The 25,281-nt window shown below is 37.9% G+C and overlaps 2 protein-coding genes and 1 non-coding gene across 6 annotated transcripts in view; all 3 read right to left on the bottom strand.

The window, feature by feature from the left end:
- The window catches only part of USP8 (ubiquitin specific peptidase 8), a 70,993-nt gene that overhangs the window by 9,121 nt on the left and 36,591 nt on the right, over positions 1 to 25,281 (bottom strand). For 2 of the 4 annotated variants that reach the window (XM_047736876.1, XM_047736877.1), the window contains 5 exons: positions 22,507 to 22,669; positions 19,268 to 19,412; positions 18,745 to 18,968; positions 4,346 to 4,927; positions 1,766 to 1,852 (listed from right to left, as the gene is read on the bottom strand). In XM_047736876.1, coding sequence (XP_047592832.1) covers positions 1,766 to 1,852; positions 4,346 to 4,927; positions 18,745 to 18,968; positions 19,268 to 19,412; positions 22,507 to 22,669 — 1,201 coding nt within the window. The remainder of the gene's footprint in view (positions 1 to 1,765; positions 1,853 to 4,345; positions 4,928 to 18,744; positions 18,969 to 19,267; positions 19,413 to 22,506; positions 22,670 to 25,281) is intronic. The other 2 variants (XM_047736878.1, XM_047736879.1) reach the window with 2 other exon arrangements.
- Positions 8,714 to 9,340, bottom strand: LOC125104307 (uncharacterized protein C1orf115-like). The gene has a single exon (XM_047736883.1). The coding sequence runs from the start codon at positions 9,217 to 9,219 to the stop codon at positions 8,899 to 8,901; it is 321 nt and encodes a 106-aa protein (XP_047592839.1). The 5' UTR covers positions 9,220 to 9,340; the 3' UTR covers positions 8,714 to 8,898.
- On the bottom strand, positions 17,248 to 17,388 carry LOC125105731 (U4 spliceosomal RNA). The gene has a single exon (XR_007129002.1). It is a non-coding gene; the product is annotated as a U4 spliceosomal RNA (small nuclear RNA).

Genomic DNA, 25,281 nt, shown 5'->3' with positions numbered 1-25,281 from the left:
TTAAAAAAAAATAAAATAATTAAAAAAAAATTAAATTGTGCCATATATAAACTTAAGCTACCTGTCCAAAAAATCAAAAAGCCTTGTGTTGGCTGCCCTTAATATTTTTTATTTTTTTAAATTTTTATTTTTTTAAAGATTTTATTTATTTACTAGACAGAGATCACAAGTAGGCAGAGAGGCAGGCAGAAAGAAAGAGGGGAAGCAGGCTACCCGCTAAGCAGAGAGCCCAATGTGGGGCCTGACCCCAGACCCTGGGATCATGACCTGAGCCGAAGGCAGAGGCTTTAACCCACTGAGCCACCCAGGCGCCCCTCCTTAATATTTTTAAAATCAAGTTTAAAAATGAAGAACTACTTGTGGTTTCAAATTCCAAATATGGCTTGCAAAAGGAAGAGAAATGTGTGTATGCACAAGCCCATAATGATGGTGGTTTTTAAAGTTTCCTTAAAAAAAACCAAACACAAAGACAATTTCACTGCTAGCTATCAACCCAAAAGAAATGAAAAACATATATCCACACAAAGATTTGTATGCAAATGTTCCCAGCAGCATTATTTATAAAAGCCCAAAAGCAGCAGAAGCAATCCAAATATCCATTAACTGGTGAAGGAATAAAATGTGGTATATCCACATAAGGGAATACTATTCAGCAAATACAAAGGAATAAACTGATAAACATTATAACTGGATGAATCTCAAAAAATTATACTAGCTAAAGACAAATGCAAAAGACCACACACACACACACACACACATACATTTAAATGATATGCCCAGAAGTGACCTAGCTATGGAGACAGAGTAGATCATGGTTGTCTGTGGCTTTAGGACAAAAGGAATTTAAAATGTTCTAAACCCGGGTTAATACTTGTTTTGTAATTTAAACTGCAATCACTGAACTGTAAACTAAAAATGGGTGGGTTTTATGGTATGCAAGTTACACCTCAATAAAACTCAAATAAAAACAAAGGCAAAAAATATATAAGACCTAAATATTTTTAAAATTGTGATGAACTACACATAGAACAAAATTTGTCATCTTAACCATTTTTAAGTGTATAGGTTAGTGGCATTAAGCATCATTTGCAGTGCTGTGCAACCAATTTCAAGAACTCTCTTCATCTTGCAAAATGGAAACTATGCACCCAATTAAACTCTGCACTTCCTCCATCTACCTGGCAACCACCGTATATAAATGGAATCATACAGTATTTGTCTATTTGTGACTGGCTGATTTCACTTGCAAAATGTCCTGAAGATTCATCTATGTTGTAGCATGTGTCAGAATTTCCTTCATTTATAAAAGGCTGAGTAATACACCACTGTATGTAAATACCACATTTATTTATATATTCATCTGTGGATGGATATTTGGGATGCTTCCATCTTTTGGCTATCAGGCTATTGTGAATAATACTTCTATGAACACAGGTGTGTAAATATTTCTTCCACACCCTGCTTTCAATTCTTTTGGGTATATAGCTAGAAGTAGAATTGGTGGATCACATAGTAAGGTCTAGGTATTTTCTAATTTCATAAAATGAGTAGAATATACTATTGTACTTTAAACAGGAAGATAAACATCTACTCCTCTTAGCATATAAATGGCTCAATCATGTAAAAAAACAAACAAAAACAGTTATGGAAGATAAATCTGCTTTTCCTTAGAAAGCAGACCTTAAGATGGAGGATGACAACATGGTAAAGACAACCACATGGTTATAATCCATAGGTTCCCCCAACTCAACAAACTACCACTTACTTTATTTCTTTCAGTGTCTTCTGTATTCTCTCTTAAAGTTCCAGTTTTCAGAATTCCACTTTCTGGTTGTCCTTTAATCTTAGTAGGCTGTAAAATTATTAAAATTTCAGAAGTGAAAGAAAACTCAAACTATCCTCTATGATAGACTTGCCTGTCAATCACTAGCTAATACAAGTAAATCCATCAGAGTGAAAATATAATAGGAGAAAAAAATGAGATTTCTGAAAAGTTTATTTAGTTTTATTGTCAAAGTAGATATTTTTAATTAAAGGTGATAGACCCCATGTGGGATTTCTCAACACTAAAGATAAAGGAGAAAATAAACTGATGAATCAATGCGGTGGGAGAGGGAAGTGTGCAAGTCGCAGTGGATAGGGAAGCACTGATTCATGATACATGGCCAAGTGTATTGTTGGTCATCGGTGTATATTCACCATGACCTCCTTTGAACACTGTCCTTTTTTTTTTTTTTTAAAGATTTTATTTATTTATTTGACAGAGATCACAAGTAGGCAGAGAGACAGGCAGAGAGAGAGGAGGAAGCAGGCTCCCCGCCAAGCAGAAAGCCTGACGTAGGACTCAATCCCAGGACTCCGGGACCATGACCCAAGCTGAAGGCAGATGCCCAACCGACTGAGCCACCCAGGTGCCCCTTGAACACTGTCCTTTTATTTTAATCTCACATGATTTGGTTGCTTTCAAAGTGGTCATGTTCTCCCAAAATGAACATATTGAAGAGAATGAATAGATTATGGGATATTCATACAGAAAATGTTCAAAAGCACAAAATACATTCCTCTTGGAATCTATCATAGGTTCCTTTAAAAATTCACTTGAACTTTACAGTTTATTTAAAAAAATAACTATGGTAAAATAACACTTCTAAGTATTTGTGACAATTTTAATAAAATTTATTCCAGAATAAATTACATATTTTGCTTACTTTTAAAAGAGCATACAATATGTAATATATATGTATATAATAACTTTTTTCAATGTGTTATATATTATAGGAAACATCAAAGACTAATGTGATTATCTCAAGGTTAGATTTGTAGAGCTATTTAGATTTGTATTTGGCACCTATATCGCTTCTCGGCCTTTTGGCTAAGATCAAGTGTGGCACCTATACTAAAAGGCCCCAGAAACATGAATGCTTTAAGTTGTAAGGACTGTCTGCCTCTAAGTGAAGCAAGATAGAGAAGAAGTGGCTTTGGAATCTTATTGCACATGGGCTCCTATGCAGAATACTTAACCTCCAAGCTTCAATTTTATTTCCAAACTGAATACCTCATGGACTTATCATTAGAAGGATAAGATAATGTAGGAAAAATACTTGGTGTATAATAGCTACTCAATGAATAATATTTAAACTGTAATAGCTCAACAATTCTGAGTTTCCCATGAATAAAGTGAGATAGCATTTTAGTACATGGGCTTCATTTCTCTAACTTCAGGTGTTTAGAAGGCTTCTGTATGATACACACACACACACACCTTTTTTTTTTTTTTTTGAGTGAGCATGCATGATGTGAGTGGGGTGGGTGAAGGGCTGAGGGAGAGGGAGTGAGAGAATCTTATGCAGGCTCCATGCCCAGCACAGAGCCTAACGTGGGACCCAATCTGACGACCCTGAGATCATGATGTGCACAATGCCACTCAGGTGCCCAGAGAGCTTTATTTTTGTTAAGGTTACTAGGTAAGTGTCCCTGGATAAGTACGCCATTAATATGAATTCTTAATTCTGGTCTGTGCCTGAACTGCTGCTTCAGAAGTTATAAAGATTGACATTCTGTAAAGACAGTATTTTGCCTTCTATCTGAAGTCATTTTTACACTACCAAAAATGTATTTCCATTTATGTATATATAAAAAGGGCTATAACTGTTACTGCTATTATAAAAACTTATTTGTTCAAAAGGGAAAAGCACCGTTAATTGTATAATACAGGAAAAAAAAAATAAAAAGCAATATGGTATCATTAGGTTAAAGAAGAATAACAATGAAAAATGTTCCCCCAAATTATGGGAGTCAATCTTGGGCAATAGCCAAGGGCAGAAAAAGGCAACACTAATGGGATTATTGCCAGTATTATTGACTAGATGAAGCAACAAACAAAATGCCATAGACATGACCACAAAAAATCACTATACACAAAGAGAAATGTTAAGGCATTTAGATGTCACTCACTTTGGACATATTCTAAGCAGATACAAGCTCTATCATATACACATTTGACACCTAACTCCTTCACACTGAGAGGGAGGTTATATTTCACATTTTTCTAGATAAAAATTTTTTTTCTAGATAAAAATAATTCCATAAAAATGAAGTATGTAGCAAGTTATCTCAATTGCTTAAAAAAAAAAAATGCATTTCACAGACATAAAAGCAATCCCATTCCTAGTCAATCAAAGGAGAGTGGGTGAAATACCAATGTAGATGGATCAGTACACATCTATCACCCACTAGAAAATCACTTAAAAGGTCTGCCCTATTTATGGAATGCCCTTGGTGTCATCTTTTTATCTAACAATTTATTTCACTTACTTGGCAGTCTGTACTGTTTGTTTCTGCTTACCTTGCCTGAATTTGAATCTCCTGCCACCGAAGCATGGGGCACATCTCCCACCACCTTTTGCTGCAGTTCTGGGGTGGGACACCTTTTGCCCCTATCTTCTGCAGACTTCTTGGCATCCGTAGTTTCATGTTCACTTTTACTTTGTCTTTTTACTCCTGTTATTTCTCTGCCCCTCTTTGCTGAAGTTTCTTTATCTTCTTTCTTGGCCTCACTCTCTCTCTTTTCCATTTCTTCTTCTGCTTTCTGTTGCTTTTCTGTGATTTCATTTTCTTCAGCTTCTTGTTTCTTTCTGGCCTTTTGTTCTTGTTCTTCTCTCCTCAGTTTCTCTTTTTGTTCTTCTTGCTGCCTTTCTCGGAGTTCTTTTTCTTGTCTGTTTTTCTCCATTAGAAGAGCGGTTTCTGCATGAATACGAGCTTTTTCTTCATCTGTTAACATGGCAGTTGGAGGGGGAAATACTGGCTTTGTGGAACGATCAGGAACAACTTTCCCATCCTGAGGAGACTGTTGCTCATGATCTTTATTTTCAGATTTTATTCTATGATCTTCAGGCAATCTGATTGCTGGTTTTTTAGTACGATCAATCTAGATCAACAAAAACAGAGCAAAACATTCTTTTGTCAAAATCCAGAAATGTTATCTCAGTTCCTAAAATCAACTTGTTGTAAAAGAACCATCACTTTGTGGAGACAACACGTGCCAGAGGATCTATTTGTGTCTGTCAAGACTTCTCATAAGGCACTTGGCACTTACTACCTCTTGATTCCATACTTTCACTATACCATGATATGTTATGTATTTGGAAGAGTTCATCTAAAACATAAAACCTAGACCTGGCCATACCTAAATTTAAGTTCCATTTCCACATATCCAATTGCCTACTCAATAAATCTATGACAGTGTCTCACATATATACCACAAACCTAACATGGCCAAAATTGATTACACGATATTCTCCCTACAAACATGGTCCTTATCTCATGGATGTAACCACTATCCAAACAGCAGCTCACACCAGAAAGCTGAGTTTCATGTGTCCTCCCTCTGCCCTAGTACAGTCTGATGATTTTCTTCCTCTATCTGTCCCTTTCCCCTAGCACCAACCAAGTCCATGCCCAACATCCTCCCTACACTGTTTCTAACTAGTTGCCCCATCTCTTTTCTTGCTTCCCTTCTCTTTCCACACTGTAGCCAGAATAATCATTTTAAAACAAATATGACTATGTTCCTCCTATATGTAAAACCCTACTTATTTTTCTTAGAGATTTTATTTATTTGACAAAGAGTGGGAGAGAGAGTGAGAGAAGGAGAAAGAGCACATGTTGGGGAGCACCAAAGGGAGAGGGAGAAGCAGGCTCCCCGCTGAACAGGGAGCCTGATGCAGAGCTTGATCCCAGGACTCTGGGATCATGATCTGAGCCAAAGGCAGACGCTTAACCAACTGAGCCACCCAGGCACCTGTAAAACCCTGTTTTAAATAGCTACTCACTGTACTCAGATGACATCTAAAGTCTGTGTGGCCCTGTGTGGCCTCATCTTCCCACCTCTACCTATCCTCTACCTATCTCTCTATCTTATCTCAGACTAATCTACATACCAGCTCCCCTCCACCCCCCGCCCCCATCTCTGCCTTTTTAATTCCAAAGATGCCAAGCTCCTTCCCAACTCAGGCCTTTATACCAGCTGTTCATCTAGATAACACCTACTACAACTTTAGGTTGTGGCTTAAGTATCTCTCCCTTAGGAAAGACTTCCTAAATCCCCAAAGTCTCCTGATACATGCTCTCCAAATATCCCATTTTTTCCCCTCATATATTTATTGGGATCCTTGATTAAATAACTATAATTACTTGTTTAAAAATCTTTCTTCCGTCCTAGACTATAAACTCCAGGAGGGTAAAGACTGTGCTTGAGACGTAGTAAATAAATACGTTGCCAAAGGATTGGGTAAAATATTCCACAACACCTTTCATAACAGGTAAGTTACTGAATTAAGAGTTAAATGTTCATTCCCTCAATTTAATAGGATACTAACCCTAAAGAATTGTTAGAAATGACCCAAACATCTTTTTTTCTCTTTTCTTTCTTTCCTACCTTCCTTTTTTTTTTTTTAAACAAATTGAGGGTTTTATTTACATAACAGGACAAGAAAAGTATACAAAAGACTCTTGGTCAAGTGGGTAAAGGCAAAGCTCTAAAATTTAATTTGCAGTAGGGTGTGGAACTGGACATTAAAAAAAAAAAGAAAGAAAAACTAAAGACAGAGAAAAAGGCAAAAAGGTAATCTGCAACATGGATGTCCTGTCAGGGGGAAAATGAGCACTCAGTGACAGCTGGGACAAGTTTCATCTGTACACAGAAATCTGGCTCTCGGGACAATTCCTGTAAGGTTCCGACTAATGAAATTTCTAGGTTAATTCTTAATCAGACTATTCAAATTTCAGGGCCAAATGTGCTTGGCCTGATATGTCTACATTCCGGGGCTGGGACAGGGAAGGTCTTTGCCAGACAGGCCTCAGCGGCTCTGGTCCCTTTCTGGGTCACACTTCCATTCCCCCATGGGGACTCAGTAGTCTTCTCTGGGGTATGTCAGCATCACTGGGCCACTGGGGAGGGACATCCTCCAAGCCTACCACAGGCTGCTTCCTCCCATCACCCATGGGCCACAAAGGCCTGGCTCTCCCATTAAACTATGTTTGACTTTTTCTTCCACTTACATCTCTTCCCCGAGTCTCAGCATGACTGGGCAAGCTGTAGTTACCTTACATGTGTGAAAATGTGCCATTATCAACTTCCATCATTTGAGTTAAAACAAGACTGTTTTCTCTTTTCCTCACAAATATTAATGATGCAGAACTGGATCCAAGTTCATCTTCAACATGAGCCTCCAGAATGTCTAGCTACAACTTTCTCCTACACTGGCTCCTTTTTCTGTACATTTGTCTTTCTTCCCCACCCACCTTCTCCACATGCTGGTGCCACCTGGTTGGCCTGAGCGGTGAAGCATGAGCACTGAGGCCTCCTTTGCAAGGCCTGGGGACTCAGGGAAACATGTAGGTATTGCTACCCACCCTACAGATTGATCAGCAACAACTATTTGGACTTCTGGATATTCTGGAAACAGAACTGTGGCCTATCACAGAGGTTGGTGGAGGGGTATGTTAAAAGGAGTCTCCTCTTTCTTTCACCTCCCTGGCCAATGGTCCAATGGCAGTCTCAGGGTTGTCCTGGTGGAACATCCAGCTCAGGACCCATGTGGCGCTGATCTCTGAATCCAGGTGAGATGCAGACAAACTTGGCAGCACCAAAGAGGAAAGGATGCTACAAAGGCAGTCAGTGAGAGCTCATGGGCTTCAGAGGGATTTAAAGCACCCGTAGCCACCCATCATCCCTTGTCCCTGCACAGAACTGAAAGCCAGCCCAACTAAGATTCCCCAGGGCTCATAAACCAGACCTGGTTGCCCTACTTCCACTCCTCCTGTTCACCATCTTTCTTGTTTTGACTTCCAGCACACCTGTCTCCTACTTACTGGTTCCTTCCCCAAATCACACACTTTCCTTGCAGGCGAGGTGTCTCCCTCTCTCCCAAGACAAAGGGACTTTCGTGGCTTGGTGTAGAGGTGTTGAACAGTCAGGAGTAGGCAATGATGGCCAGCAGTTGAGGTGTACAGCTACAAACACAGAGCCAGACTGGGCTGGCTGAGTACGACAGGAGCACTTGCTCAAGCCACCTCTTCAACCCAGCCTGCGTCTGACCTCCCTCCTTCCTTCACCACTACTGCACATTTGTGTCATGGGGGAGGGGGTGGGAATCACAAGTTTTATCTGCTTTAAGCAGTCATGCACGTCACTAACAGTTTTCAAAGCATCACAACCTTCAAAGAGATTTTCCTTCCTTCCTTCTTCTCAAGACCATAATTAAACTCCAGGTGACAAAGGGGTAGAGGCAGGAACTCGGGTGCATGACTGACAAACAGCTCCTTTGCTGCCCCCAGAACAGAAGCAGCCAAGGGCTGTGAGTGCCGTGTCAGGGTGACCTTTCCAGAACATAACAGATCATTTTAGCCCAGGTCAAAATTCCCTTTCTCCCTTATAATCACCACTCTGCCATCCACCCAGAGTGCTCCCCTATGTCAAGTGTCTGCCTCCATGCCAGCCCCTGTGGGTTAGCACCCTAGAATACCAAACCTAATGTGGGCCTAATTCTCTGTGGGACTGTCCATCGGAGCCACCTGTGTGCTAGTCATGACAAGCTCAGAGGATGGGCAGGGATGTTCCGTTCATAACATTCATCCAGTTCATTGAAGACACATTATTTTCCTCCAAGGATTTTGTGGGTTCAGGTCTGAAATGGTCCTGGATTCACAGAGCTCCCAGAGCAGAGCTTTCATCCATTTTTGTGTATTTGCCCTCGTAGTTCCCTTTGGCAGAAGAACGAGACCAGGCTGGTGACTACTCCGAACAGGGCAGAGTAGACCACAGAGAAGCCGGGCAGGCAATGATCATATAGTGGCTTCCTTTGTTGATGACCTTCCCAACATTCTTGCTGTAGTTCTTCAGCTTGGCAGGTACCTCCTCTTGGGCTTCTCGCCAGGTGGTGGCTCCTCCAGGGGCTCGTACCACTCTAGGAGGACAGGGAGGTGCACCTTGTGCGTGCTCCGGACCCCTGGGGGCCCTGTGCTCACATCGCTCACCGTCTTGTCCTTGCGTACCAGCTGCTCCAGGAGGGTGGCTGCCTCTTGGGCCCACGTTGTCCACATCCACCACCGGGGCCTGCGGCCAAGGAAGTCACTCATGGCTTTGCTTTGGAGCCTGTCATGATGCTGCAGCCCCTCTGGCAAAGGTCGGGGTGAGAAGACGCCAACCCCCAATAACATATTTCTTGAGAATACAACTTACTGAAACAAGTATAAAAACTTACAAGAATATTTGCCAATAACAACCTGTATGGTTTTTATAAAACGTATTATACATTCTGCAACTAGAAAATACCACCACAGGAAGATACTCTCCATGTGCCCTGCTACCACCATTCACCCCACTTGGTATTCCCCCTACTCATGGATCAGCCTTGCCCAAGTGCATACTTTGGCAGGTACCCATCCAAAGTGGTTCCTGCTCAGCTACACCTGGCAGGCAGCCTAAGACAAGATGATAGCCCCCCAAAGCAGCTCCTGCTGGGGTGGGGAAGGTGTCAGTTTTACCCAACAGCACGCCCTTGAATGGCTGTGACTGGGCCTCTCAGCTACTTGCACCAGGACTAGTCCTGCCCACCAGTATGCCAATAGCAGTTTCAAACTAGCCATATCAGAAGGGCACACACAGCCCATACAGGGGATATCCCTGCAGTGCCTGGTTCTGGTGACCAGGGCGAGATTGCACACCTGGGCCCCAAAGGGCACCTTCTACATAAGGCCACTCCTATTTAACACAAAGAAACAGAGAGTCAAGCAAAATGAGGAGGCAGAGATATACTTCCAAACAAAACAACAAGATAAAACCTCAGAAAAAGAACCAGAGATAAGCAATCTTCCTGATAGAGTTAAAAGTAATGGTCATAATGATATTCACTGAACTTGGAAGAATGGATGAATGCACTAAGAACTTCAACAAGGACGTAGAAAATAGAAAAAAGACCAATCAGAACTGAAGAATAAAAGGAACTAAAATGAGAAAAAAATATATTGAGGGAATCAAGAGCAGCTTAAAAGATGCAGAAGAACCTATCAATGATCTGGAAGACAGAATAGTGGCAATCACTCCGGTTGAACAACAAAAAGAAAAAAAGAACTTAAATAAAAGAGGGTTAAGAGATGACTGGGACAACAGCAAGTGTACTAATATTTGCATTATGGGTACCAGAGGAAAAGAGAAAGAGAAAGGGGCAGAGAACTTATTTGAAAAAATATAGCTGAGGGGTGCCGGGGAGGCTCAGTGGGTTAAAGCCTCTGCCTTCAGTTCAGGTCATAATCCCATGGTCCTGGGATCGAGCCCCGCATCAGGCTCTCTGCTCAGTGGGGACCCTGCTTCCTCCTCTCTCTCCACCTGCCTCTCTGCCTACTCTCTCTCTGTCAAATAAATAAAATCTTAAAAAAAAAAAAAAAAAAGAAAAAATATAGCTGAAAACATTCCTAACATAGAGGAGAAAACAGACAATGTAGGTCTAGAAAGCACAGAGCCCAAAAGAAGATGAAAACAAAGCAATGTGCATCAAGACATAATAATTAACATGTCAAAGGTTAAAATTTAAGAGAATTGGGGCACCTGGGTGGCTCAGTGGATTAAGCATCTGCCTTCGGTTCGGTCATGATCTCAGGGTCCTGGGATCAAGCCCTGTGTCAGGCTCCCTGCTCAGCAGGGAGTCTACTTCTCCCTCTGCCTCTCCCCCTGCACATGTGTGTGCTCGTTAAATAAAATCTTAAAAAGAAAAAAAGATAAAGAGAAGTTTTAAAGCAGCAAGAGAGGAGCAAAAAGTTACCTATCAGGGAAACCCTACAAGGCTCTCATTGATTTTTCCATAGAAACTTTGCAGCCCAGAAGGGATTGTCATGATATAGTCAAATTGTAGAAAGGAAAAGCCAATAATCAAGAATACTCTACTTGGCACGGTTATCACTTAGAATTAAATAAAAGATAAAGAGTTTCTTTGACAAACAAAAGTTAAAGGAGTTCACCATCACTAAACCAGTCTTATAAAAAAGGTTAAAGGAACCCACGTGGAAAAGAAAAGGCCATAACCAGAAGTGACATTTTAAAAGAAAAATGTCACTGGTAAAAGCAAACATAGTAAAGGTAGGGAATCAACCAATTCTAAAGCTACTATGGAGATTATGACAAAAGTAATAAAATCAAGTATATTTATAATAAAGAAATATAAAAATAAAAATATAAAATATGTCAGAAATATAAAATGTGAAGGGGTGCTTTGGTGGCTCAGTCAGTTGAGTGTCGCACTCTTGGTTTCAGGTCAGGTTGTGATCTCATGGGTGGTAAGACTGAGCTCTACACTGGGCTTCATGCTTAGTGGGGAGTCAGCTTGAAGATTCTCTCCCTCTGCCCCTCTCCCCACTTGAGCACACAATCTTGCTCTCAAATAAATAAATCTTAAAAAAAAAATGTGGAGAGGATAAGTTAAAATGTAGTGATTTTAAAATGTGTTTGAAGTTAAGTGACCATCAACTTAAAATAAACTGCCATATATATGTAAGGTGCCATTTATGTACCCAAAACCAAAAACCTATAATAGGTAAACAAAAAATAAAGAGAAAGCAATCTAAATAAAACACTAGAGAAAGTAATAAAATCACAAGGGAAGAGAGCAAGAGAAGAAACAGAAAAAAGCTATAAAAACAATCAGAAAAGATTTTAAAAAATGGCAGTTAGTACATACCTATCAATAATTAGTTTGAATGTAAACAGACTAAGTGCTATAATCAAAATACAAAAGGTGGCAGAATGGATTAAAAATAAGACCCATCTAGTATTCTGCTTAGAAGAAACTTCAGACTTAAAGACACTTACAGACTAAAAGTGAAGGGATGGAAAAAGATAGTCCACGCAAAAAGAAGCTAAATAAAGAAACAAAGAAAAAAGAGCTGGGGGAGCAACATATTTATCAGACAAAGTAGACTTTAAAACAAAGACTGTATGTAACAAGAGACAAAGTGGGGCATCCTATGATGATAAAGGGATCAATCCAGCTAAGAGGATATAACAGTTCTAAATATCTATATACCATCTCAGGAGCACCTAAATATATAAAGCAAATATTAATACACAGAAAGGAAGAAATTGATCAGACTACAGTAAAAGCAGGGGGTTTTAACACCATACTTAAATCAATGGCTAGATCATCCAGACAGAAAATAAGGGAAACAGCAGCTTTGAAGGACACATCAGACCACATGGATCTAACAAACATATATAGTACATTGTCTCAAAACAGCAGAGTATACATTCTTTTCAAGTGTACATGAAACTTTTTCTAGGACAGATCACATGTTGGGCCACGAAGTAAATCGCAATACATTTAAGAAGACCAAAATCATATCAAGCATCTTTTCCAACCACAACGGTAGGAAACTAGAAACCAATTATAAGGAAAAATCTGGAAAGAATACAAATACAGAGAGCTACTAAACAACAAAGGGGTCAACCAAGAAATCAAAGAGGAAATTAAAAAATACATGGAAACAAATGAACATGAAAGCACAATGGTCCAAATCTTTGGGATGCAGCAAAAACAGTTCTAAGAGGGAGGTCTAGACAGATAGAGGCCTACCTTAAGAAATAAGAAAAATCTAAAATAAAAATACCTAATCTTATACCTAAATAAACTAGAAAAAAACAAAGCCCCAAACCAGCAGAAGGAAGGAAATAAAGAAGAGTAGAGCAGAAATAAATGAAACAGTAGAAGAATAGAAAAGATCAATGAAATAAGAACTGTTTCTTTGAAGAGATGAACAAAACTGATAAATCCTTAGCCAGACTCATCAAGAAAACATGAATGGACTCAAATAAACAGAATGAGAAATGAAAAAATAACAACTGACACCACAGAAATACAGAAGATTATGAAAAATTATATGTCAACAAATTGGACAACCTAGGAGAAATGGATGAATTCTTTAAACATATAATATTCCAGACTCAACCAGGAAGAACAGAAAATCTTAGCAGATTAATTACAGGTATACTTTGCTTTACTTCACTTCACAGACACTGTATTTTTTAAAAACTAAAGGTTTATGGCAACACTGGGTCAAGCAAGTCTGTTAGTGCCACTTCTCCAACAGCATTTGCTCACTTCATGTCTCTGCATCACATTTTGGTAATTCTCACAGGATTTCAAACATTTTATTATTACTTTATGTCATGGTGATTTGTGATCAATGATCTTTGATGTTACTATTTTAATTTTTTTTCCAGTGCCATGAACCATACCCATATAAGTTAATAAATTAAATTATTGACATTAATTAATATTATTAATATTAAATTATTAATATTAAATTAATAATTTAATAAATGTTGCATATGTTCTGACTCTGTCATGGACCATCTGTTCCCTAGTCTCTCTCCTTCTCCTTGGGTCTCTCTATTCCCCAAGACACAATATTGAAATCAGGCCAATGAATAACCCTGCAATGGCCTCTTAAGTGTTCAAGTGAAAGGATGAGTCACATATCTAGTAATTTTATTTTTTTTTAAAGATGTATTTGTCAGAGAGAGAGAGACAGACAGAGTAAGCACAAGCATGGGGAGTGGCAGGCAGAGGGAGAAGCAGGCTCCCTGCTGAACAAGGAGCCTGATGCAGGACTTAATTCAGGACCCTGAAATCATGACCTGAGCCGAAGGCAGAAGCTTAACCAACTGAGCTACCTAGGCATCCCTACTTAAAAGATTTTTTTTTTTTTTTAATTTTAGAGATAGAGTGTGATGGGGGGTAGGAGCAGAGGGAGAGAAGAAAGAGAATCTCAAGGAGACTCCATCCTGAGCATGGAGCCCAATGTGGGGCTTGATCTCACGATCTCAGCCAAAATCAAGAGTTGGATGCTTAACCGACTAAGCCACCCAAGCACCCTTACATCTATCACTTTAAATCAAAAGCTAGAAACAAGTTTAATGAGGAAGGCATGTCAAAAGATGAGATAGGCCAAAAGCTGGGCCTCATGTCAAACAGCCAAACTGAAAATGCAAAGAAATTCTTGAAGAAAAAAAAAAAAGAAAGAAAGAAAGAAAGAAAGAAAGAACAAACGAATGAACCATGATGCTGGCAAAGGTTGAGTCATGAGGTTTAAGGGAAGTAGCTGTCTCCATAATATACAAATTCAAGGTGAAGCAGCAGGTACTACTGTAAAATCTGCAGCAAGTTATCTAGATCTAGCTAAGTTAATATAGATGAAACAGCTTTATACTGGACAAAATGCCATCTAGGACTTTCACAGCTGGAGAGTAGAAGTCAATGCCTGGTTTCAAGGCTTCAGAGACAGGCTGACTCTCTTGTTAGGGGTCAGTGCAGCTGGTGACTTTCCGTTGAAGCCAGTGCTCACTGACAACATACCTGGTAACTCAAGAGTTCTGATTGAAAACATTAATGTTTTCATGTTTGTTTTTTGTTTTGATGTCTGTTAACATCCATTCTGCAGCCCACTGATCAAGAAGTCATGAAAACTTTCCAGGCTTTTTACTTAAATTCATTTTGTGAGGCTAAAACTGCTTAGATAGTGCTTCCTAACAATGCATCTAGGCAAGGTCCACTGAAAACCCTCTGAAAAAGATAAACTATTCTACATGAAGTTAAGAACATTAGTGATTCCTAGACAGATGTATGTCAAAATTTCAACATTAACAGGACTTTGGAAGAAGTTGATTCCAGGCCTCATGGATGACTTTGCAGAGTTCAAGACTGAAGTGGTAGAATTAACCTCAAATGTGCTGGAAATAGCAAGAGAACTAGAATTACAAGTACAGCCTGAAGATATGACTAAATATCTGCTATATCATGAAAAACTTTAACAGATGAATAGTTGCTTCTTTTGGATGAGTAAAACATCTGGTTTCTTGAAATGGATCTACTGGAAGATGCGGTAAAGACTGCTAAAAAATGACAACAAAGGATTTAGAATATAACATAAATGGACTCCAATTCTGAAAGAAGTTTTATTGTGGGGAAAATGCTATCAAATAGTATTGCATACTACAAAGGAATCATTCATGAAAGAGTCAATTCATACATCGAACTTCACTGTTGTCTTATTTTAAGAAATTGCCACAGCTACCCCAAACTTTAGCAACCACCCCTTATTAATCAATAGCCATCAGCACTGAGGTAAGACTCTCCCCACTAGCAAAAAGATTACATCTTGCTGAAATCTCAAATGACGGTTAGCATTTTTAGCCGTATTTTTCAATTAAGATATGTACAGTGTTTTTTTAGTCATAATGCTATTGTACACTTAATAGACTACAATATAGTGTAAAGGTAAATTTTATATGTACCAGAAAACCAAAAAATTCATTGGACTTGCTTTATCATAATATTCACTTTACTGTGGTTGTCTGGAATGAAACCCACAATATCTCAGCTGTATACCTGTACTAGCAATGAAACTGAATCAGTAATTAAAAACTCCCATCAACCCAAAGTCCAGGAACAGATGGTTTTGCATGTGACTTCTACCAAAGAAGAGTTAATACCTATTCTTCTCAAACTGTTCCAAGAAATCAGAAGGAAGGGACACTTCCAAATTCATCATACAAGATGAGCATTACCCTCATACCAACAGCAGACAAAAACACTACAAAAAAGAACATTACTGGCCAACATCCCTGATGAACAGAGATGTAAGATCTTCAACAAAATATTAGCAAGCTGAACTCAACAGTACATTAAAAGGACCATGTACCACAATCAAGAGGGATTTATTCCAGGGATACAAAGATGGTTCAATATTTGCAAATCAATTAACAAAATGAAAGATAAAAACCGTATGAGCATCTCAGCAGATGCAGAAGAAGCATCTGACAAAATGCATCATCCATTCATGCTAAAAACTCAACAAACTGGGTACATAAGCAAACATATCTCAACATAATAAGGAAGTATATGACAAACCCTCACCTAACATCACACTCAATAGTGAAATGCTGAAATATTTTCCTCAAGATAAGAACAAGAAGGATGCCCACCCTCCCTTTTCTACTTCTGTTCAATGTAGCACTGGAAGTCTTAGCCACAGCAATCAAATAGGAAAAATAAATAGAAGGCATCCAAATTGGTAAGGAAGAAGTGAAACTGGTACTATCTATAGATCACAAGACATTATATATAAAAAACCCTACACTCCACAAGAAAACCTATTAGAACTAATAAATGAATTCAGTAAGGTTGCAGGATACAAAATCAATATACAGAAATTTGTTCTGTTTCTACACAATATTAATGAACCATAATCAGAAAGATTAAAATGCTTATGAATAAATTTAACCATGAGTTAAAAAAAGTACTCTAAAAACTTTAAGACACTGATGAAAGAAACTGAAGATGAGGTAAGTGCAAACATACACCATGTTCATGGAATAGAAGAATTAATATTGTTAAAACATCAATGCTACCTAAAGCAATCTACAGATTTAATGCAATATCTATCTAAATGCAACACCATTTTTTCCACAGAACTAGAACAAAAAATCCAAAATCTATATGGTATCACTAAAGATCCTCAATAGCTAAGGCAATTCTGAGAAAGAACAAGGCTGGAGGTGTTGCAATTCTAGATTTCAAGGTACACTACAAATCTACAGTAATCAAAACAGTATGGTACTGGTACCAAAACACATGATCAATGGAACAGTACAGAGAACCCAGAAATAAATCCACACCTGAATGGTCAATTATCTATAAGAAAGGAGGCAAGATTATACAATGAGGACAAGACAGTCTCTTCAATAAATGGTGCTGGTAAGACTAAACAGCAACATGCAAAAGAATGAAATTGGACCATACTTTCTTGTATCTATACGAAAATAAACTCAAAATGGACTAAAGACCAAGATGTAAGACCTGATGCTATAGAACTAAAAGAAAACATAGGTAATAAATTCCTGGACACTGATTCTAGCAATATTTTTTGGGTGTGTCTCCTCAGCCAAGGTCAACAAAAGCAAAAAATAAACAAATGGGACTCATTCATCACTATAAAAAGCTTTTGCACAGTGAAGGAAACCATCAACAAAATGAAAAGGCATCCTACTGAATGGTAGTATATATCTGAAAATTAATATCCAAAATATATAAAGAACTCAAGCAACTCAACACCAAAAAACCCAAATAATCTGATTTAATAATGGGCAGAGGCCCAAATAGACATTTCTCCAAAGAAGTCATACAGTAGCCAAGAGACACATAAAAAGATGTTCAACATTACTAATCATCAGGGAAATACAAATTAAAACTACAGTGAGGTATCACATTTTTTTTCAATTAGCAATAACTACGACTTGGATAAACCTCATTGACTACGATACTGCCACTGCACAAAGCTTCACGTTCTTTTTAAAGATTTCTTTATTTGAGAGCCAGTGAGCAAGCACATGGTAGGTAGGGGGAGAGACAGAGACAAACTTAAGTATAGTATATGCTGAGCATGGAGCCCAGTGTGGGGCTCGATCCCCAAACACTGAGGATCATGACCTGAGCCAAAACCAAGAGTCAGAGGCTTAACCAACTGAGCCACGCTAGTGCTCTGAAGTATCACTTTACACGTGTCAGAACTGGTAAAATCAAAAAGAGCAGAAATAGCAAGTATTGGTGAGGATCTAATGAAAAAGAAATCCTGGTACAGTATTGGTGGGAATGTAAATTTGGTGCAGCCACTACAGAAAACAGTATGGAACTTCCTCAAAAAATGAAAAACAAATCATAGGATCTAGCAATTCCACTTCTGATAATTCCATTCATCTGAAGAAAATGAACACACTAATTCAAAAAGATATATGTACCCCATGTTAACTAAAGTATTTACAAAGCTAAGATATGGAAACAACTTGTGTTTATCAATAGATGAATAAAGAACATGTGGTGTATATATAGTGATACAGTACGCATCCATAACAAAGAATAAAATCTTACCACTTGCAGTACGTGGACAGACCTCAAGGGTATTACGTTAAGTGAAATAAGTCAGAGAAGACAGATACTATATGATTTCATTTATATGTGTCATCTAAAATGCAAGACAAACAAAACCAAACCGAAATAGACTCCTAAATAAAGAGAACAAACCGGTGGTTGCCCAAGGGGGACAGGTTTGAGGAGGTTGGATGAAACAGGTGAAGGGGATTAAGTACAAACTTAGAGTTAAGAAATGAGTCACAGAGATGTAAAGTACAGCACAGAAAATATAGTCAATAATATCTTAATAACTTTGATGACAGATGGTATCTAGACTTGTAATGATTTCATAATGTATACAAATGTTGAATCACTGTATTGTACATCTGAAACTAATATAATATTGTATGGTAACTATACTTCAATAATAATGAAAGAAGTAACAATAACAAAAAACATGCATGATATTTACATATCAAATTCTAAGGAAATGGAACTACAGTATTATTTTGAAAGCAAAATATTGATACCACATATCTATCATCTTTAAGCTAAACTATTTGGGAAAATACTTAAATTGTTAAATTTTACATTTTACAACTGTTAAACTGTAATACAAGAAAACACTGAAAATGTTCACATTTACTGTGGTAATACAATCTTCTACTGTTCATTGGTATTTTTCTTTATAAAATATAAAAGATTATATATAAAACTTCATTTGTTTACTATGCATTTAATATTTTAAAAAGAGAAACAATATAGTTAAAAGAAATCAAGAACATACCTGTGGAACATTCTTTATAATAGGCACTGGCTGAATTATGGGTAAAACATCAGATTTAGAAGCAGCAATTGGCTCAGCTGGAGTTGGTATGTTCAGTGGTGCCATTCTCTCATCTTGATCATTTATCAGTTCTCTATTTTCATCTACTTCTACAGAAGGAGGTGGCATCCGGGCAGCAGGTTTAGAAGGAACTGATTCTTCCAGTGAAGGGTAAGTAAAATCCACTAAAATCCCCAAAAGAATAACATTTTTCAAAGAACAGCAACACCATAAATAATACTTACATATCTCATGCATGTTATATGTAATAATTAAATGTAAAGTAAATGAGGTGACAATCGCAACAAGCTTTAAGAATTAATTTAACTTCCAGGCTGTGGACCCCTTCTATTTTTTAAGCCTGAAAACAAACTGCTATCCAATAGGACAAGCACACAAACAACCAAGAACATTACCGAGAACACAAATAATTGAAGGCTTATTTTACCAAAGCAATATTAAACAAAAATTTTCACATACATACATGAGATAGACACCTCTTCATTCTTGCCTCGCGGGGGTGGAGTGACTTTAGCATTTGTAGTATACTGAGGATAACAAAGGAGCCAGTTTTCATAGCCTCCTTCTAAAACCAAAGGCTCATTGCGCAGGACAGTTTTACTTTCCCACTATAAAATAAGGAAATAGTATTTTTAATATGGCAGCGGTCTCTTCACAGTTAAAAAACACAAAAAACTGAATTTTAAAACTGTTCTCTTAAAGATTCGTCTTTGAAAAAAACAGAGCTGAATTCAAAATTCAGCACTGAATGAAAGAAATGGATAGATCAGGTTTTTAAAACCACAACTAATCCAAGATCTTAGAAGAAAGTTATGAAAAAAGTTCATATACAATAAAAGTCATCCATAATTTAACCACCCAGAGATACCACTTTAACCTTTTAGGGTTTATTCTTAGAGTTTTCTATGCACATGTATACCTTTTAAATTTTATTTTTATGAAAAGTGAAACTTCTATGCTGCTGCTTTTCTCTTTTATGAACACCTTTTATTAAGTTTTATCACCATCTATAATGACCTGATAATATTCTATTTTATACACACACACACACACACACACCACCCCCAAACTGAATCAATCACTGGAACACATTATGGTTATTTTCCCCATAATCAAGGCTGAGATAAACACTGAAGATCCTTATATATGCACACACCCGATCAACTTCATTAGGGAAAATCCCCAGAAGTGGTGTTGCTGAGCCAAGGGCACATGAACATTTTAAGGCTTTTGGTATACACTCCTAATTTTTAAAGCATCTTTAAAAATATATATCCATGTATTTTTATAGGGTAATTTATTAGAACTAGAACTGCTGGATTAAAAATTTGGTAGATGCTGCCAAACTACCCTTAAAAAAGATAATACCAGTTTATTTATTTGCCAACAGTATGTGAGAATGCCTAATATAAATCTTCATAATTTTTACCAGACTGGTGGACATAAAATGGTATCGTGTTTTAATCAGCTCTTATTAGTGAGGCTGCACATTTTTTAGTATATTTATTAACCATTAATATTCTAGGACCTAACTAATCTCCCTTGTCTATTTCTCAGTGGAGTTTGCTATTTTCTTAGTAAATAGTGAAGGTACTCTGAATATCAAGAAAAACAGCTCTTTTCATGTATGTTACAATTATTTCTCCTGATTGACTTTCACTTTACTTATGAGATTTTTAACACAAATATATAGCTCTTCCTTTGCCGTGTTTTGACTTAGGATCAAGATAATAAAAAACACCTACAACAAATGGTTTTTCCTAGTATTTCCTGTTTCAATCAATGTATTTATGCCATTGACTCATTTGGAGTATACTGTGATCTAAGAAGTAAGGGAGTCCCCCTTCTTTACTTAGTGGCTAGCCAGATGTCCCAAACCATTCATTTCCATGCATCTTTTCCACAATAATTTGTTATGTCATCTTTATCACACACTCAACTTCCATTTATCCTAGGTTGTGCTTTATGAAACTGCCACTTTTGTAGGTCAAAACTAGTTGATTATTAGCAGTTTCATATTTGAAATACACTTGTATTTCTAGATTCCCTATTTTAAAGCATGAATTGCTTTAAGCCTTTAAGATTGCCCTCCTGAAGGGTAATGTTCCATCAGCTGACCTTCTACCAGCACTAAATTTAATCTTACCAGCATTCAGTGCTATCAGTTTAATAATTTAACAAATTAAACAGAGCGTTATTTTTACCTTTGTTAATTTAATCAGCAAAATGGCACTCACCATTTCAATCTGCATTCCTACTAGTAAAGATGATCATTTTTATGTTCTGTCACTTGTTCAGGTCTGTGTCCACTACTTATTTTACTATTTCATCTTAAATAATTTTCTTATTTGCAAAACTATAGTTGACTGTTGAACAACATGGGTTTGAACTGCGCAAGTCTACTTACACACTTCTTCTTTTTTTCTTTTGAGTTGACAGCAAAAGCCACAAACATTTATTTACAACTACCCACCCCAGTCTCCATGGAAACAGATCAAGTGACTGGTTCAGAGGTATGCCTGCTGCCCACTGAGTATCTGGGGGAACCTACTGAGGCTGTCAGCAGCCCTCAGTAATCTCCAGGAGCCCCGAACTGAACAGGGCTAAAGGTCACCCTGTGACAACAGAGTGCTTAGGTTGAAAGCCCTAGGCTGCTGGGCAGGAGGCTGGGCTGAAGTGGAGGAATGCACCAAGAGGGCAGGACGGTGCTGGTTCAGGAAGCCCAGTATTCCTGACACTCCCCCCTCCCAGCTCTGGTCCTCTTTGGGTTTAGGACCCTCTCTTGCAGACCCGCACTTGCCACAGTGGTTCCTGGAGGCCAGAACACACTTGTGCGGCTGCAGCTGCCAATAGCCTAAGGCTGGTGGTCCATCTCTAGGTAGACGGGGCAGCTGTACACTGTGCTCCAGGGCACTGTTGCTACTTGCACGCCTACCCGGCAGCTGCCACTGCTGAGCAGAGGCTACCAGGCTGTGGAACACTGCCATCCCAGGGCCAGACCCACTGTTGCCACCAACCTTGTCCTGACACTGCCCCTCCACCAATATGAGCAGATAAATATATGCATAATAAATATATGTACAGTACTATAAATGTAGTTTCTGTTATGATTTTAATAACATCTTTTCTCTAGCTTACTTTATGGTAAGAATACAATGTATTATATATATAATATACAAAATACGTGTTAATTAACTGTTTATGTTATCAATAGGGTTTCTGGCCAACAGTAGGCTATTAGCAGTAAAAGTTGGGAGAAGTCAAAAGTTGTGGTAGGGTGTCAGTACCCCTAACCCCTGTGTTGTTCAAAGGCCAACTGTACTGCCATATTTGTTGCAAGTATTTTCCTGTTTGTCTCCTGCATTCTAATCTTATGATATTTTTTCACACTTTGGCTTTATCAAGTCAATCTTTTTCTCCTTAGGGACTTCTTTCTTTATGTTTTCATAGTCTAATTAAAACAAAAAATAATGCTTTTTTCAGATAATTTATGTTCCTGGAAATTCTAATCCTACATAACAAAGATCAGTTTATTGTTAGTTGGTGATTTAAAACTAGTCTTTCAGGTCTGAATTTAAAAAAAAATCTATAACCAAAGCTGACGGATCTTCTAATTCTTAAGATAAACAGCTAGTTGATATACCTTTCTAACAACCAAATAAGGCTTACAATTATAGTAAACTAACAAGGAAACTTGCTAACCTTGAAAAGTGCATCTTTCAGACTCCGTAGAATTGTTCCAAGTTGTAAATCTTTTGTAGAACTAAACCAGTCAAGAAGTACCACATATTCCACATTCCCCCTCTTCTTCCATGTGTCCTTAGAATCATCTGGGAGTTTTGCTTCAATCCAACTAGCAGTGACTCTGAAATGTATTAACATTTGTATCGGGGCAAAGGTAGACAAGAAGTCCTAATATACTAATATAAGACACTGCGTTTTCTTCTAGTCTGCATCACACCATAGCAAACTTTAAGAAACATTTCCTTCTAAGGCCAAACTGTGTATCAGGGTATTAAATATCCCAAAATATTTAACAACTTCACCTTTGCATAACATTGGAATATATTTTAGTAATCAGTAGAAACTAAAAGAAACAGCCTCAACTCTGATCCTTCACAAAAAAGGGGCCAAAACTGAAAATATAGGAAGTCATCTGAGCATCTCTCTCAGCCACATGTAAATAACTTTTGGGAGGGGTGGGGAGGGACACTTGAGTATCATTATTTATACTTCAGTTTTCTTATACCTACATAATAGTTAACCAAATACCAAAATGTTTATTTAATATGCAGCGCATTTACTATGTGCCAGGTACTATTATAAATGCTTTATTCTCATAGAATCTGACTGAATCCTCACTACAAATCCTATGAAGTAGAGATCACTATCTCCATTTTATAAATGGAGAAACTGAGGCACAAAGATGTTAAGTAACCTTATAACTGCTAAGTCAAGTCAAATTCAAACTCAGGGAATCTGGTTCTTGTCCATGCTCTTAGCTGCTTTGCGGTGCTGCCTCTTATCATCAACTGTGAATAATATCAACTCTCTATTAAAAGCACGTTGTTCACATCCTCTTTTGCTCACAAAGAAGTTAAAAGTTCTTACCTCAAGTCTTTAGAATGGGCCTGTAGCATGCCCCCCCCACCCTATTTTACCAGCCCCTCATCACTAACTACTTGCCTGTTTACTCCACGCCATGCCAGCCACTGGCTTCCTTGTAGTTCCTGGTTATCAAAGTACTCTCCTGCCTAAGGGCCTCTGCTCCTGCTGCCCTTCTGTCTGGAATCCTTTTCCCTCAGATAACTGCATCATTCATTTCGCTTATCCCCTCAAGATCTACTCAGTAATAATTTCTCTGTGAAGCCTTTCTGTATTAAAATTTTAATACGATCCCAGGGTATACAGTTGACACACCCATGTCCATAGCACTTATTAGTAGCAGGCATACATTTTAAATTTTACTGTCTGTTTTGCTACCCCATCTCTCTGTTAAAATACAAATTCTGTGAAGCAAAATTTTTGTTCAACAGTTAAGCCCCAGCACTTAGATCATAGCAATCCAGCCCACAGTAAACTAATGCTCATTAAATATCTGCTGAATGACTGAATGAATAATACAGACTTGCTCCTCCAGGTGAGGAACTCCGTATTACTCCTAGCAAAGCACCTAAGCATTTTAATATTTAAGTGATGATAATGACAAAGCAGGACTAGTGTACATTTATTCATAAGACAGAATGGTTTAGATTATTTGAAAGAAAAAAAACCAACCTTGTTCCTATATAATAATGTTGGCTACTATATCTTCTAGGAAATAAAAAGAGAAGAAATATAAAATACTCTCTCATAACATTCTCACCTGATACACAGTGATCAGAAGGATGTCTGGTCAACAAAGAATGAAAAATATTGAGATGTCATTCTTAAGGACTATTTCTGACTCCAGGGAAATATCTGCCTAAATATTCTTTGTCTAAAAACTTGAGATCAGTATTCTATAAAAAATACCTTAGAAAATAAAAGTATCAACCAGTATTTCCCCAATTTCAGTCTTTCATGTATCATCTTCATAAGCTAATTGTTTTGCTCTACTTTGCCTATTATTTAATATTCAACTTAATTATTAACTTAATCACTCAAATGAAAGTGATCCTTAACTTTAACAGGAAAATGTATATTCTCATATGCATGGAAAAACAGCATATCAAATAAAGGACAATCATAAAAATACAACAGATCAGTAAATTATGTTATATTCACACAACAAATCAGCATACAGCAATGAGGATAAATGAACCACAACTATACACAATAATATAGATGACTTTCACAAACACAAAGTTTTTATTTTATTTAAAAAAAAATTTTTTTTAAAGATTTATTTATTTGACAGAGATCACAAGTAGGCAGAGAGGCAGGCAGAGAGAGAGGAGGAAACAGGCTCCCCGCTGAGCAGTGAGCCCAATGCGGGGCTTGGACCCTGGGATCATGACCTGAGCTGAAGGCAGAGGCTTTAACCCACTGAGCCACCCAGGCACCCCAAAGTTTTAATTTTTTTTTAAAGACTTTATTTATTTGACAGGGAGACAGAGAGAATGAGCACAAGCAGGGGGAGCAGCAGGCACAAGGAGAGGGAGAAGGAGAAGCAGGCTTCCCACTGAGCAGGGAGCCCGACACAGGGCTCCATCCCAACCTGAGCTCAAGGTAGATGCTCAACTGACTGAGCCATCCAGGCGCCCTCACAAACACAAAGTTGAGTATAAGAAGCCAGACATAAAAGACTATAGATTGTATATTTCCTTTTATATAGAACACAAAAACAGACAAAACTAAATCTGCCTATTAGGAAGCTGGTGGTTCCCTTTGGTGGGTGGGGACATGGGTAGTAACTAATACAGGGCATATGAAAGGCTTGGTAAGATTCTATTCTGTGTTCAGATGTTAGCTATATGGGTGTGTTCGGTTTCTGAA

The sequence above is a fragment of the Lutra lutra genome, chromosome 7 (assembly GCF_902655055.1).
Source record: "Lutra lutra chromosome 7, mLutLut1.2, whole genome shotgun sequence".
NCBI lineage: Eukaryota > Metazoa > Chordata > Mammalia > Carnivora > Mustelidae > Lutra > Lutra lutra.
Note: the sequence above shows the minus strand (reverse complement) of the source record. Positions and strands in the feature narration are given on the sequence as shown.

What these genes read in the sequence shown, in the direction of transcription:
- LOC125104307 (XM_047736883.1), bottom strand. Translation starts at nt 9,219, where the DNA reads ATGTTATTGGGGGTTGGCGTCTTCTCACCCCGACCTTTGCCAGAGGGG.